Genomic DNA, 18020 nt, shown 5'->3' on the forward strand with positions numbered 1-18020 from the left:
AGATAAGTAGATACTTAGATAAATAATCGGGGCAATATATTATATAAACTGACTTGGTATACAAATAACTTACCTACATTTTGTTATAGTTTTTATGTCAAAAAGAATCGAAATCTTAAAATCTAATTTCTTTTCCCCCTTTTTATTTATATATCACATTCAACGCTTGTCTTCGACAAATGAAACAATAATAACGTACACACTCAACATAACCCCGCTCTAGGGAAACCCTGTGTTGCGGGTGCCACACACACACACATAGACAACGAGAAATTACCAACCTCACGAGAGAAATAAATGTTGGCCATACAAATATTTCTCCTGGCCCGGGAATCGAACCTGGGACCTCTGCGTGGCAGTCTGGTATGGTAACCGTTCGGCCACGGAGATAGTTCACAAAGGAGTAGGCAGTGACATAAAAATTTAAGATAAGTACTCGTTATAATGCAAATTTTAAAATGTAAAGACATTATGACTCACCTACATTATTTTTTTTCACTTATTTCTGATTAGTTTTTCACAAATAAGACTTTACTATATCTGTCTCTTATTATTCTAAATATGTCCAATATACTACTGGGCACGGTTCTTTTTTTGCGAAGGCTCTAGTCAGGTGGGAAACCTCGCAGTTTTTAAAGAGCATAAACCTACTCCGCCATGCAAGTTTCTTCAAAAGCAATTAATATATAACTCTGTGGAGGAGATGTGCTTGGAATCGAACTTAGTTCTCGCGTATAGATAATAAAGGTGTAGCCAAGTAAGTCATCACCTTGCTTCACGTTACATCTTGAGTATAGTTGTATCAACATGCACTCTATACTACGCTGCAATCGTCGTTTTGTGAAAGCAGGCGATTGAGTAAAATTTAAAATTTAAATTTTTTCGAAAACATTAATATTGGAAACGTTGTGTCGACCTACATTGCACAAATAATTTTATGTTTAATGTTGGTTTGCAAAGTTTTTGTAATGCCCTACAATGTCCTTACAAACGCAAAAGGGGAAAAAATTGCCGAAATATAACTTTTGTGAAGTCAATTGAAGTTAAAATTTCGTCTTAGTACCTAATTAAAAGTTGTTAAAACTTTTTTTATGGTGAGGATTTCACAATCGCATATAGGCAAGTACCAAGTAGGCATTGCTACAGAAATCTAAATTTATTTATGTTTTATATTGAAGTCCGAGATCACATCCAGTTGTAGAACTGAGAGGAAAGAATTTGTAACGATTTTTCGACTCTGTCTTCACCTGATGATAATAAGCATTTCTAGAGTACCCTTGCCTTAGTACCTTTCAATATAAGACATGAGGAGTTTAAAAAATAGTCGTATTAGCATTTATTAGAAAATATTAGAATACGAGTATATATATTAGAATTCCAAATAGAGGAAAGTAAATACTGTGTAAGTGTAGGGTAGACAGGGTACAATGCAGGGACAAGGACGGTCACGGTCCGGGGCCATTAATCGTGTGTCGGCTGGCCTGTATACATCGGCCTGACTTCGCCACAAGATCTATCGGTACTTTTCCCGACTTATGACCCGATCAAAGCTTACTCTAATGTGATTTTTCTGAACTAGTGTTTAATGTGACTTCCTGGAAAAAACAACTTTCCTAGTTATATGGCAAGAATCTCAATCGTCTATCCCTTATGAATACAATACCATATTTGGTAGTTCTGTGTTTCCACAACATCGATCTTAATTCGTCTTCAAGTATTTACATTAAGATTATAAACTATTCAGTATTATATGTATTAACCGCAAAGTTATATTTAATAGGGGTTTGTATTATAACCTAACATTGTCTTTTTTCCTCATATATTATTGCAAAGTTTGATATTGAAGCTGTATATCCATGCATGTGTATTCCCAACCAGCACAAAAGCTCTAATAACAAGCCGTACAATAGCCAGTTAGAAGTTCTTAATAACTGCATAGGCTGCATTAACAAGTTCTACAGTAGGTGTACAAGCGGCTACAGCGCCGCTATACTTCCAAAATGGGCACTGATTTTTACGCTACGTATCCCACAATGGTCATGGTAAATGTATGTTCGTACGAAGATACAATGTTTCTATACGCGCGGTTAATGTGCGCCTAAGTAATACAAATGTGCTATGCGAGCGGTTAATGTGAGCCTAAGTAATACAAGATGCTATGAGAGCGGTAATGTGCGCCTAAGTAATACAAGATGCTATGAGAGCGGTAACGTGCGCCTAAGTATCTAAAATAGGTTCTTATGTTTCTTTATGTGGCGCTCGCATCTGATTTAAAGTTCACGCTTTACTATCTAGTAAATATCGATGCAGCAGCGATATTTTGGGGAATGAAACAAAACACATTTTATTGTTCAAAGACCGTGACCATGCGAAGTGGAAAGTGATGAAAGATATGATTGCAAATATAAAATGACAACAGTTTGATAAAATAAGTTTTCCTTTTAATACATACCAAATAAAAATGCGAGTACCAGTTTATTGTAAATATATACCTATACGTTAGCTAAAATTTTTACACGCCTTCTATATATGCAGTTTTTTGTATAAAAAGTACATTTAATTAGAGTGTGTGTAGTTTGAATTTAGTTTAATTAAGATATTTTAGCTTGATTGGATATTTGTTAGGGTCATGGGTAAGAAAGAGTGATGTGAACTCGGTTTTTATACATATTTAAGATATTACAAAATATATTAAATAACCTGAAAAGTTGGTTTTATTAAAAACTGTAATGGCGTCTCGGTTACAACATCCTTCAGATTTTGTAATAGAAATAAAACAACACCGTTCTACCATATGGTCTGTGGTTCTACCGATTTAAGTCGCTAGTATTCACCGTTTTTTCGGTTTTACATGTATGATATTGATGCGCTATTGTACGTTTTTAGAAGTACACCAGCAGTTAGTACCTTCTTTTAAGAGCCCAAGGGTTTAAAGCAGAGTATTGATATTCTATTGTATGACTAAACCACTCCATAAAATACGGAATAGATTTTTTACGCTTTTGGCAGTATAATGAGTGTTTGTCTCTCCTTATCAAGCTAGGTACCGTAAAGTTGCTGTAGAATCCTCAAATATTACGGCCTAAGCGCTACTTTAGAAATATATTTCTCTGCTGTACATACAGCGTTTCATATTTCATATTTAGTAAATCCCTTAAACAAGCAGTACCTATATACTTTTAGGTTACACAGAAGTCATTTACGCAGCTTGTGTGCTAGTTGGGTAGTTACGTGTTTCGTCACGTCATGTTCTCAAGAGAGTTGCAGAATAACTAGCAAAACAAGTTCCCTAACATTTCCAATTTTGTGCTCCTTGTGAAAGAGGTCGTCCAGGGAAGTACTGCCAAAGTTGCCAGTAAGGCTTGGCGACGGAAATAGGTAAGGACCTATTTCTGTCGCCAAGCAGTAATGTGAGCATTACTGCGTTCCGGTCTTAAATGGTAAGGGTGCTGGTGAAATTACAGGCACATGGGACTTGTTAACTTATATCTCAGGGTGACGGGTTCAGTGGCAGTGCCCCTCAGATCTTTGCGATTAAAGCTCTGAGTGGCACTGCAACTGTCATGGATAGGCGTGTCGCATACCACCAGCCTCACGACTTGTTCGTCCCGTTTCTGGAATCATAAAAAAAATTAGCGCCAGTAAAATGTCCCCCTTTTTCCGTATTCATGCCAAATGATTGTCTGTTAATGCTTTTGTATTTCAGTGTGCTTATAACCTACATTTTCAAGTGTCTATGTTGTATGCCGCTAATTCCACGAGAAACAGAATGTTTGATATACGCACGGTTGTAAGTTGCAAGAAATAGAACAGTTACAATTGTGAACGTTCAAATAACTGTATTAGTACAAAAATGCATGAGGTCAATTCTAAAGGTCTTGAGTAAATTTGTTATGTGGTATATTTAAAGTTTTAATGGGTTACGGGCCTAGGAAAAGCACTGTCTCTACAGTGAAAAAATACGGTATTACGCTATTCGCTGGCAAAAGGTTTAGTAGCTGTCTATATTAAATGAGGTTTTAGAAGAAGACGATTGTTAAGGGTTATAGAAGTGTTACTTGTAAGGAAAACATTCGTGTAATCAACAAGAAGTAAGAAATCAAGACCAAAATTCATAATAATACAAAGTACCGCGGATCTAGATACAGTACAATGTTCTACGGCATACGATAGTGATTTAACCCGCTCAAAAAGAAATTTTTATCGCTGAACGCAATGTTTCAGCGATGACGAAAACACTAACAAATTCACACAGAGAGAGAGAGAGATTGAGAGAGCTTAAGGAATCAGATGCGAAACCATCTGAAAACGATATTATATGCTATTTACTTTTATCGATGCCGAATTGTTATAATGTCAATGTCGTTATGGCAATCGAAAACCTATCAAACGAAGATCTAAGATCTGACAATTGGATTTGTAAAAGAATAAGATAAAAAAAACCATAAACCTACCGTTGAAAAATAACCAAAATAAAGTTATACACCAGATATCTAGATATGTAGTGTATAGCTTTATTTTGATTATTATTATACAATGTGTTGATTTGCATTCTCGCCATATTTACAGAGGTCATTCTATATCCGAAATTGAACCCAACCGAACCGAAGAACTTGAACCCAAATCACTTAAAAAATAGATAAAAAAATAAGTTTCCCTAAATTTTTCATTTAATTGTGGTAACCAAGTTTGATCCAAAGGTCATTGACTTGCACTACACGTGTCACAGGTACCGGCAAACATTTGAATCTACCTACCTACCTAACCTATGTGCAGTATGCGAAGAAAATATGCATTTTCGATCTATTTGGTGGCAGTGATTGGTAGATCATCAGTCCATCTTGCGTATTGCGTCTGCGTTCATATCGCATACGTTCTAGTTTGTCACGAAATGCAACGTGGTTTGCGTGTGATGTAATCAAGAGTTAGTACCAAAAAAAACCGCTACAATGTGCATTACCATAAAGTGCGTTCTTATGGCATGATGTGAAATTTTTAGTTTACGCAGATACGAGTGTCGAAGAATTGCATGCAAAAATCGTCTCTAGTTTCTTTCTGCTTTTTCTGTAGTGAAGAATGTGCGCTTAGTTGAAAGGAAATTCTGCATATCTGTGGCTGGCTCCAGTAAGGAGCCTGCCACCAGCTGTGGAGCTAGGTACTTCTAGCACTACTTTCATGTAACCTAAAGTTTGTAAGTACCAAATCTAAGTTACAAAAAATCGTTTTTCAGTCATATTTTGTAACTCATGTAAATAATTAGTAAATTATAACAATACTAGTTACGTAAACATGATTTAAAAAAAATAGGTAAATTAGCGATCGAGAAAGATTACGTATCCCTCGGTGAAACGAGTGGCGGGGTCACTGTCCTCTGCGGTGAGTACACTTGCGGGACAATTTTACAAAACTTTACTAGATACAATTAGCCGGAATATGGAACAGAAGATTTTTTAAATATTTTTAGATGATTTAGCATTATTCCTATTATTAATTTCTTAAATATGGCGAGAATGCTAATCAACACCCTGTATATCATTGGCCATGTGTATAACACAGATAATATGTTAGGGCGCGTTCCCACTATGGCGTGACGACAGATTGTCGTGCAGTTTACAGTGTCGTGGCTGGTACATTTAAATGAAGTTGTTCACATATAGCACGACACGATTATCTGTCGTTCTTGTCGAATTTTTATCGTCACAACGAGAAACTGTCGTCACAGTGGGAACAGCTAGAACGACAGTCAACAGACGATAAAAAAGTCACGATAAAAACGTGACGACAGATTGTCGCAGCTCCTATTGTCGTCACGTTTTATTTATCGCTGTCCGCACGTGTTTTGCTCCCTGCCCTCCCCTCTCGTACCCCGCGCCCTCTTCTCGTTTTGCAGTAGCGTTGGGTCGTAGCCAGAGATGGGCAAGGAGGCAGTCGTGAAACGATAAATTGTCGTCACGATCTAGTGAGAACAGCTAGTCACGACAGTCGTTCAACGATAAAAAATCGTCCACGACAGATAGTCGGGATATGGAACCAGGATAGACACGACAGTTGTCCAACGATAATAAAACGTGACGACATAGTGGGAACGCGCCCTCATACACATGGCCAATGATATTATACTTATAAACACATATGGTCAAAAATAGAAAAGGCAAACATGGCAAGTACATTGATATAAAATATTATTTTCATTAGAGATACTATTCAAAGGGGAAATGTAAATACCTACTAATGTGTAGTACCTACTCGAATCGAATCGGCAGACATATTCACAAAGGGATTAGGGAAAGAGTTATTTACGCGTTATTGTTATCTATATTATATATATTTTATTTGTTAGTTTCTACCAGTCGCGACACGCATGACGGTAAATTAGTGCTTATTCATTTATATTGTTGTAATATTTTTCTTATTTTATTTTTTAATTATTTCTGTCCTGTTTTTTTGTTTATACATATGCGTGTGTGTGTTTATACATTAAACAGTATTCTTTCGTTCTTACTTTCTATATCAAGGAGCAATTATTGTTTGTTTAATAGAACATCAATTTCGTTGTGTAACTTCTAGACGATTAGGAAAAGGCAGCTCTCTGGTAGGATTGAAATCATTTGAAATGTAACCTCAGCGATTGTTTCTAATGTAGAACCTACATGTTATCTTAATCAACTTAACCGTCTACCCAGCATGTCTGACCGAGTCAACCGTGATCATGGGACCTGTAAAGGGCCCGAAACGTCGGCTTGGTTGAAAAAACAAATGTACGCGATTTAAATCTGGTTAAATAGTTTCATTACCTATGTTAAAAAAAAAATCTATCGCGAAAATCTAAGAACTCGATAACTTAAGAAGTTGATACGTCACGATTTCACAAGTTGTAAATTTCTAAAATAAATCTAAAATTTATATATATTATATTTATATATTAAATATTTCTAAATCTTTCATAGACTTCTCATAGATTGCGCTACGACTAAAAAGTCGTTGAAAAAACCAAATATAAAGACACGACACAAGCACATACAAAAAGCTAGTCTAGCACGGTAAGCTAGAAGACGTCGGTAAGCCCTGAAATATATCGCTCTTAGTGTTGCCTAATACAAGAACAAGTAACTTCGTCTTGGTCTTAGTGTTGGTATTGCCACGTTCATCCTCGGTCTTGATCTCGGTCTTGCTGCAAGAGCTCGCCAATCTTGTAATTACCTTTTATCACTTATCAAACTCATATTATTCTTACAAAAAGTGACAAGGACAACAACCAACTATGGTTGAGATTTTGAGTGCAAATTGACATGGTATAGTGGGTGCCAACCTAACGGCGAAAAAAAAAATGTACTGGGTACATGGTATCCGCTCGAGAGAGCGCCCGCGTAGTTAATTAGTTTATCGATTTTCGGCGTGTGTTGTTGTTGATAATTTGATCGATCGACACAAAAACTTTTCGCCTTGTAACAACAAATCAACTATGTTATTACAAGAAACCGTGATTTTGATACCGATATTACGGAACGTCTATCAATATCGATCAGGGACGCCACAGATGTCGCTTATGACGACATCGGCAGATGCGGCCGCGGGTGCGAATTTTTCATCGTTGAAATCTTCAGATGCCGATGCAGATGCGGATGTATGAAAAAAGAATCCAGAATGAATGTGGATCTTTGTGGATTTGGTGATATAATTATCATTAATTTAAGTAAAAAATAATAATTTTACATAATTTTATTCCAAAGGAGATGAAAAATATAATATTTATTAATACTCAAAGATTTAAAGATGTCGTGGGCCATCTTATATGCGAATAGAGCGAATAGAATTGATTTACGAACTATTTCATTCAAGTAGCCCGCTACTTGTATGAAATAGATCGTAAATCAATGCAAAGACGATAATTTTGTTTAGAAAAGGAGGTTTGAGTAGGGCCTGTTCCCGACGAACTTGTCGTGACCTGCAAAATATCCGAATCCGTAAAAACTCTGTGTAGATTGGATTAGGAATGATCCACGGTTACGGATGTAGCTACAGACGTCTGCGGCATCCCTAATATCGATATTGTTTTGACACCAAATGCATCAATACCTATCAGCCATTTAGTTTGTCGTAACTGCGAGACGCAAAACTTTCGTAGACTCACTCAGTCTTGTTCTTACTCAAATCTTCCAGAGTAGGTCCTGGTCTCGTTACAATTAGGCGATCTTGGTCTCCTAAAATGCAAGAACAAGACCAAGACGGATTTCGGGTAAAGCTTTGTGAATGCATTGTCATCTGCATACACAACAATATTCGAATGAAGCAGGTTATTAATGTCCAGCAGGAACACAATCATCGAGAATACCGACTTTTGGTAAAATGCTCGTCGATGGCTATATAAAGTCAACGAAAATCCAATTTACTCAGAAAGCAATACTGGAAGTTTGTTCGGTAAAAGGTTCTATCTCGGCGTTTGATGGATAAGGTACTATTCGTAACTTAGTGTGTTCTACAGATTTGCACAGTGTTAATTTTTAAATATGATTTCACTAATTCAGTTTTATCTAAGATTTTGTTTTAATAAATTAATTTTGATTGACGATCATATCCCTTGATATCACATTGTGATTTTTAGTATTGTGACATTGAATCTATAAATTTACTGGTATTGCATTCTATGCGTTATCAAAGGTTTTACTTACTCCACATATAGGTAATAAATTCATGCAATAATTGGCAATTTGATACCTTTTGATAACTTAAGCTCGCGGGTTATTCCCGGGGTTTCGCCGGGTTTCTCGATCGAAACAGTTTTACAAATCCCTATTGTAATACTGTGATCGATTGATCGAGAAACTTTTCAGATTCAGATTTAAGGAAAGATTAGATTAGAATGAGACATTTATATCAAGTACTTACTCCTAAAATCAAAATACTCTTCCATATTCGCCCTGTTTTCAGCCCAAAGCAGATAGGCGAAAGCTTCATCCACAATGTTCGCCGCGACGAATCCCTTTAAGCTCGGAAGACCGTTCTGCGTATACTCAGCCAGCTGGTTCGATAATTCGTAACTGGCCTAAAATCACACATACACAAAGGTTTATTATCACAATATAAGACACAATCTATGAAGATTTCGTTATAGTATTTGTGAAAGTAAATTTTACTTTATTGATAAAATAAGACAATCAAGTCAAGCATGAATAAAAAAGTCTACGACTCTAAAACGGCGTTCATTTGATTTGGCAACAAAAACGTGATAACACATCATCGTGATGGCTTACAAAGCTAATTACAGCAGACCTCGACATTCATACAAGCTTTATCAATGAAATGCTAAGCTCTTTACGTTCAAATTTCATCTCTGTGCTAAGTCCTTTCTGAATTTTCCACTTTAGAGACAGAAGAACTAATTTAATTTAAATTTACAATACCTTATCTACTTACATATAAAAATCATAAAAGTGGATAAATATTATTTGAACATACTTGTAACAATGTAAGCATTAGAATAAACATCTTAATAAAATTATCCACAAAGTACAACCCGAAAATTTTGGGAAAGCGCTGCCTGAGGCAAAAATGACAATTACTCCTAATAATACTCTCTCACCTACTGCTATAAAGTATAATTTGGATGGCTAACAAAATGCAGGCAAAATATTGTCTTTCCCGCCACTTAGTTTAACGTGATTCGGGCAGGAATCTTCGTGGCAAAAGGACACCAACAGAGTTATTTAATGTGTCATATTCAAGAGACGCCGCCGCGCCGCATTAGAAGTAGAATAATGCGCATCGATTACGAAAGGCTTTTATATTTGATATGAGTCATTGGTTTGTAGATTTTTCTGGATTGGATTGTTTCTTCCATCGAGAACATACTCGATGATTTCTTCTAGGTAACGATATTTGAAAAAAAAAAAAACAGCTTCAGGTGCATGTCGTATTACAATGAAAGATTTTTTTTTACCTAATGCAATCTTTTCCATAATTTATTTCGTACCGAATTAAGTATCAGATATATCTATGTAATTAGGTACATGCTGCAATTGAATAATGAGTATGTAGTGAAGTAGTTGAGTGTTTGTTCTTGTTCCTGGTTTACGTTTATGACGCTAAGAGCTCGCAGTAATGCCAGCTACCCTATGCATATTTTGGATTAATTTGTTCGGGATATGATATAACACACGAGTAAACCCTCTATATTTTCAATCAACGTCACGTAGTGTTATCAGGGTTGAATTTAAGTACACTTCCGAATTAAATGAATGTCAACAATTATTTGATTATGATCGTCGATAAAGTTACCAATTATTTACTTGAATTGGAAAGGGTTTAAGTTGTAAAAGTTGTGTATATAGGATCTCTAATAGATTCGTGACAATTACTATTGTATATGTATTTGCAGATATGATGTCATAGTGATTTCTTGTATAAATTAACTATACTAAGAGATTTTATCACAGCGAAAATTACAAAGTAGTTTGGTTGGGGCGCGCGGCGACCTTACATGCGCTCGAGGCAAAGTTGACCTTATGGAATGGCCTTTCTCCATGACATTTTGCTAAAGCACGAAATATGGCAAGGTTCTCTCTAAGTTTAACCAAGTGTAGTTGATTCTAAATCGGAATCGATGGAAATTTTTTTAGTATTTTTACTAAAACAATTTCCATTTTGATATAAGTGAAGGAATGTATTTTTATGATAACAAGTCACGGGACGAACAAGGCGTGGGTCTGATGGTAAGTCCTGTTCATGTAAATTGCAGTGCTTTAAATAGCTCAGAGCTTTAAATCGCACGATCTGAGGGGCACTACCAATGCGCCCGTCACCCTGAGACATAAGTTGACAAGTCCCATGTGCCTGTAATTTCACCCGCACCCTTAACCCTTCAAAACGGGAACCCAGTAATGCTCACATTACTACTTACCTGCAGAAATAGGTGGCAGTTGTATATATAATATTTCCCTGGATGAATTTCTTCACAAAGAGCTCTACTGCTACTAAATGTATGCAGTGAAGAGTCTTGAGTTATGTTATAATTCTGAGAAAATGTTTTACTCGTTTTTCATTTGCCAGAGTGGTATATGGTAGGTACATACATCCTAAATACAGCAATTCCAGTAATATGTGTCTCCTAATATGGTACTTTTCATTGCATTGAGATAATAAAGAAAAAATTTGAACTAGCAGATATAACTTACTTACAACTTATAATGATGTGTATGAACGAAAAACTAAATGTACATATTTAATCCAATTATAATTTTTATTTATGTGAAATGCAAAGATTGCGGATACTTGTGTAGGTTCGTTAAGATCGTAGTCCATGTCCAAACCGGCGGGAAATCGAGGATTTAGACATAAACGTCAGGCGTACTTTTGTCGCATTTTTTCCTATTTATTCCTTCGTTTGTTAAATTATTTGATATACCTGAATACCCGAAGCACAGTTTCTAATCTTATAATTCTCTTATGATTATGAAATACTTCTTACGGATTGTTTCTATTTGATATAATATAAAAATAATAATTTATGTGTTTTCAGAGTAGTTCAATAGAAATATATAAGTATATGCTTTCAGGAACTGTAGTGAAAGGGATTAATATAATCTGCAATATTTTAATGTAAAAAGGATTAAGTATGCACATTACTATCTATAAATGTTTAGTATCTATAACATGTGTATTCAAAACATGTCAGTGAACTTTGTTTTGTTTCAGAATGCATGGACTGTTTTGTATTAATGAAATAGAAGAGAAATCAGAAATAAAAATGAGAAACTTAAGTGATAAAAGTTGAAAGGAATCGAGCTAAACATTACTCGAGAGGAGGCGATGTGGCACCATGCCAGCTAAGGCCACTACAAACGTGCTGAAGTTGGCAACAGTCGTCACTTTGCAGCCGCATTTGCAGCTGAAAACGGCACCTGAGACAACAGATCGTACTACTACTTATAATATATAGATGTAAATAATAATATACCCACAAGGTGAAATTTAAATGTGTCGTAATGTTACTTGCATAAAACAATTAAAAAAATGTAAATTTATCTGACGGCGCATTTTAACGTTAGGTCCATGTTAATTATGTTTTAATTACGACTTACAAAAAGTCACCCTGTATGAATTCCTCTATTTTAGCTTTTAAGCCGTGAATAGGTACAGCAATGGTATAAGGCTTTTGTGCACCACATAAGTTGTTTTAGTAAGTTATATTTTAATATTTTAACATCTTTAGAAACTGCGTCAGTGCATTCATAGCCGTACGTAAGATAGCATTTAATGTCACCACCTCCAATATAATATGATTGCGATATACGGTTGAATTAAGTTTTTCTTAACAAAATGGCTTCCCTAGAAACTGGTTCAAACTTTTAACTGTTTATGAAGTCATCACCAATATCTAAAGCGCTGATTCATAATATAACCTTGTTATAATCCAAGTGATTAATAGAGATGTGGATGTCACCGGTATAGGTATATAGTATTGTGAGAATTGTGTATTGTGTGCTCTGACATCGGCGACTGGAAATGCTTACATTGCGTAAAAGGTATTGGTTATTACAGATGAATAAAAACGAGCAAAGACATGAAGAAAATATTTCACAAGTGTGTTCATCGTTTTTTTCTTTTTGAAAAATTATTTGTATAGCATAAAACACTTTATAGTGACTTTTGGCAGCCTTTCTTTTTATAACCACTACACGATGAAAAGCTGAGTCAAGTCCTCAGCGATATGGGGAATGATATTATCGCAATTAGAAAAGAACTTATTTTTGTAGAAAATGAAAGTGGTGGCATGGTTTTAATATAATATTAATAATGAATCTTAGATTCCCCATCACTATTTTTGCCAATATGCACATGCAGTTTTTAAATGTAATGAATCATCACACGAAACAGTTCTCCAATGAAAATATCGTCCATTCTTTCAATCTGTAATTGAAATAATTACATGTAAATAATACCGTAGACAACATTCATTACGGTACTAACACCGTAGCAGTGCTACTCGTGAGAACATTAGTCTAATGCCCCGCAGTGTTACGTGTCTAATCGTTTAAGTTGTTGACGAACGACACGACTAAAGATTCTGTTACATATATATTGTGAGTAGATAGTAAAGTCATTCTAGCTTTACATTCCTTCTTTCAAAGGCAAACAAAAACAATCTAGGTGGGCTGTAATTTATTATTCAACTTACTGAATCTCCTCGTCCACCGACCGGGGAATGTGCGCCCGACATACCGAGACTCGGACTTTGACGCCGACTGGAACTCATATTTACGCCGAAATTTGTGTACTACTACTCTAAATATAAAAATGTTCAAGAGATCGTACTAAACCTAAACCTTTAAATCCTTTAGTTCAGACCTGCGCAACATTTTATATATTAGTAAATCAATAAAATTTTTCAGTGTTTTACTAATGCTGAAAGTAGGTTATTGCAAATTAGTTAACATTCTTAAGCGTCACGAGTTTGCAATAACCTTGACTCCCATGTAATACACAACGTTTCTGTTTTTTACTATATGTAATAAGCCGCAATATCGCATATATGTAGATTACGGCGGCAAGAAGGAAAAAAACAAGATAACATAACAATGTTTTATGACAATTATTGTACGAAAACGGCGGTTCTTAGTAATTTCGTATACGCGTAAGGTTTCTATAAAATTACACAAAATTAAAAAGTTGTGGCTGAAACACACTGCGGCTTGCGATTTTGTTTTGTAAAATAAAATGTTAAAATACTTAAAATATGTGGTAAATAAACGAAATTTATTAATTTTGATCAATTTCACAAACCAAATTGGTTTACTACGTTCATTTTATTTTACGTAATTGAAATGCTTGTAATAAAATATTATAAATGTTGCTTTTTCATAACACTTGCTCGTAAGAAGTAGTAGTATAACGTGCTGGAAAACTAAGCGATATTTTTTATCATACGGCCATATTTTTATAATACAGCGCTAGATGCCATGCAATGCCATACTCTTATTTGCCATTGCATCATTAACCAACCAAACAGCGTACATAAATTTAAATTAAAGATTTTTTGTTTTATCAGATCAATCAATCAATGTAAGCATCTTGAAATTTTTTTTTTACTTATAATTTTGTGAATGTAGTATAAACGTTTTTAACACTAAATTTTCATTTTCTTAACTTTTTCGCAAGTATGATGAAAAACATTGTACGTCACATGGGAGGAACGGCAATAATAGCTTTCGGCTCGGTCTTTCAATGTCCCTCTATCCGTAATTGCCTAATTACCGCCCTTGTAACCCAACGTACTATTCCCACACAAATAGGTCGGAAAAGATGCACTTTTCGCACGATGAAGAAAATACAACATTTCAAGCAAATGTGTTGAAAACACCTTTATAACCCGTTGGTTTCTTAAAGTGGAAGTCTGAACACATACGTCATAGTTGAAAGAATGAATTTTATTGTGTCCAATGTCACTCAAAGGCTTTAACAAAGTGCTTGTTATAAAATTAGATGAATAAACGTAATGAACGTGTGAGCTTGGTAGAACTAAGCAAAGGTGTGATGACGGCGGGTCAAATAGACGGATTACTCGGCGTAGCGATGCTAGACGGGACCGTCTCGACGAGCCGGGTTGGCGAGAAGCGAGTGCCAGGTGACGAGTTCACGGCGGACAATGATCCAGACAATAGAGGCGATTCGTTGTTAGATACCTCAGTTTTGAGATTCACACAAAACGAAACAAATAATTAAAAAATGAAACAAAATTTATACTTATTCACAGGTAAAAATCATACCATTAATATAACTACCGTAGTATTGTAGAAACACAATCACCAAAACACAAATTCAAAATACTTTTTATGATATTAATCATTGCGCTGGAATTATTTGTATACTAGATGCAAGCATAACTGCCTCTTTGCTCCATTATTGTAAGTTACATACATTTAAGAAAAATCGTAAAACATTGAGTGCCATGGAAGTCTCTATTAAATTAATTGCTGTTATTATTATATTTATTAATTAAACTATTATATGTATATATATTTAGCACTTAAATTATAATTATTAATTTAATTGCTTTTTCAAACAAAACTACTCATTACACGTACGTTAGATATATTAATTATTAAATATATAAGTAAATAAAAATAATTGTTAGATTTAAAAGACAATGGTGTTGGTAAGAGACAGTTGTGTACGGAGGTGTTAATTTCCAACAAAACATGTTAAATACCACCTTGTGTTTTTCTACAGTGTATAGGTCAATTGTAACCCTGAGGTTGTTTTAGAAGTTAGGGCAGCAGGGTGCTCTAGCGACATCCGCCCATTAGCGCAACGCATTAGCTGTTTGTGTGTATGGTCACCTAAGCATTTTGTATCCTATTTTGTGTCAATCGTTTTAAATTGGATAACGTAAGTAACATACGAGTTGTATGAAACTTAGTGCCGTGTTATATAAAGCAATATTTTGCTAAAGTAGAACACGTAAATAATCTCGGCACACATACCCGGTTAAAACCCTGTATAATGTAAAATTTGTGTATATAAGTACACCTCAAATAAAAGAATTGTTACGCAGATATCTATTGCAAGAGAGTAGACGACCCGTAAAATGTAGATACACTGAATAAAGGAATACGTGATTAAAAGAGATAGAATAAATAAACCTACTTTGTGTCAACGTTTTGGTAAATAAAAGGCACGTTCATCTTGGCTGCGGCCAAGATAATGGCTTCTTCAGTTACACTGCCACCAAGTTACATTTGCGGGTGGAGAGATCATAATTGAGGTATTAATATTATTGTTTGATGTTCTATGCAGGGCTGCTGTCAACCGCATGTTTGTTGCTGAGCTGCAGTCAGCCGCAAATATAAGTTGGCGGTGGTAAACTTTATATTGTAATAAAGGTACCGGCGACTTTGATGCCGAATACAAAAAGGAACACAATATTATGTATATTCTTAAGTATCACATAAATACAGTGAAAGAACGTGAACCTAAGTGGTTTACACGACAAAGACATCCAAAGTCTTTTAAGTTTAATTCTATGTAGAATGTAATATAATCATCAATGACTTTAAGAATCGATAGTTCCGATAGCCAGAGGCTAAACTACAACTATAAAACATATTTGGTGATTCATATTGAACAGTTGTTGCATGTTTACCAACGTTTTTCATTAACTTCTATGTGACGATTCACAAGAATCACCCGAGAATGACTAGAAACGGAAACATATAATTCCGATATAAGTTGGAAGTAAGATAAAGGACACCACAAGCCAATACCTGAAATCGGAGAAATATACAATACACAAGCGTGTAGGATTTAGGCTTCACTTTTTGCGCAACTAGTCTTTTCCATTTACTTATTCCGCGCGGTTTCTCGCATTAAAAGTAAATAGCAATAATGGAAAAACTGCTATGTAACCGAATTATTTATTAACATTCCGATTCTATACCAACTATACCTAGTAATCATAGGTTCATCATCATCATTCTGCGCTGCCGCGTAGTCGCCAGGCTTAGTTCTATATTACAATCTCCTTAATGACTTAATTAATCACTTATAGATCAGACATTTCATAATTTCTAGCCAGTAAAGTATAAAATTATCAAAAGTAATTAAAACAATAGGGAATGTTGTAATGTATGTTAAATCTCAGTATTATAAAATGTGGGCACTTCGAACGACATTATATTTCGCCCAATTCACCAAAGGCATCCAATGACAAAGTCCTAAAATAGTTCCGGGGATAATATCAAATTGTAATGAACATCATCAATTCGTATACATCCAACTGGTGGGCACCGGTCCCCGGTGAGGATTTCGGTAATTGTCTATTAAGTTATCTGGCCTATTAGGGTTTTGGAACTTCACACCTGCTCAACGTTTTGTGTATCTTTTCAGGCATGCAATTTCATTACGATGTATTTATTCAATGTTAAAGATGCGATAATTAGTAAACTTAATTGTTAATTGTTCTAGAATGTTGACATTCCCAATGGAAATTGAACTCGACGTCTAGGATATAAAAATCTCAGTCATGTACTTTTTCAAGTTGATCTCTCTACCAAATTAACATCTATTATACTAATAAAAAACACGCCCACACGTCTTGACAATTTCATAAATCTCGTTTCGTATGGATTCCACTACAAAACAGTAGAATATTCCGATTTTAGTTATATACAAATAAATTATGAGCAATAATATGATAATGTAGATAATAGTACACACAATAGTACATACAATAGTACAATAAATATGTACAATAGTACATTGACGTATCTTGTTCCGTTGCACTGGAAGCAATTTTCGAACAAAAATGTGTAGTCTGATGTGCCGTTGTCCGTACCTAACGGGTACCTGTCACTGGTGTTTATGGTGTCTATGGTTATGCTACAGGGGTCTACAGACCGAACCCGCTGATGTCGGCGGCCTTATTTCTAACCTAACCCTATGAATGATTCTAGAAACAAGGCCGCCGACACCATCCCGCCCGGATCGGCGGGTTCGGTCTGTAAACCCTTTTTATTTGTCAAATTTTATACATTATGTATAATGTATATAGCATGTATGTTTAAATGCCTCATGGGCCGAACGGTTACATAACGGTTAAATTCGATTCCTGGGCCAGGAGAAATATTTGTATGGCCTACATTTATTTCTCTTGTGAGTTTGGGTGTAATTTGTGGTTGTCTATGTGTGTGTCCATGGCACCCGCGACACAGGTCATTCTAGCGCGGGGATAGGTTGGGTGTGTGTGCGTTATTAAAAAAAATGTATTGATATTTAACGAGACATATATGAATATGTATAAATCTGTAAATATTCCGTCTGTAAAGTAAAAATATTTAGATAAATATTATGTGTGACGTCATAATAACACTAACGGAAGCCATAACAAGTGTTATTGCAATTTGTCTATTCTATTCTCTAGTCTATCTTTACGTTGTTATAAAACGCACCACAGAAACAAATTACTGTACTAAATTTCTCGGGTCTCAGATGTATTACTTTTAAAATAGAAATAGTTTTTTTTTAAA

At 35.2% G+C, this 18020-nt stretch overlaps 1 protein-coding gene across 1 annotated transcript in view; it reads right to left on the reverse strand.

Moving 5' to 3' along the window:
- The window catches only part of LOC113225940 (myosin-M heavy chain), a 68694-nt gene that overhangs the window by 32276 nt on the left and 18398 nt on the right, over positions 1-18020 (reverse strand). Inside the window, exon 5 of the mRNA XM_026458421.1 lies at positions 8887-9043. Coding sequence (XP_026314206.1) covers positions 8887-9043 — 157 coding nt within the window. The remainder of the gene's footprint in view (positions 1-8886; positions 9044-18020) is intronic.

The sequence above is a fragment of the Hyposmocoma kahamanoa genome, unplaced genomic scaffold (genome assembly GCF_003589595.1).
Source record: "Hyposmocoma kahamanoa isolate Upper Pololo Valley unplaced genomic scaffold, ASM358959v1 100021, whole genome shotgun sequence".
NCBI lineage: Eukaryota > Metazoa > Arthropoda > Insecta > Lepidoptera > Cosmopterigidae > Hyposmocoma > Hyposmocoma kahamanoa.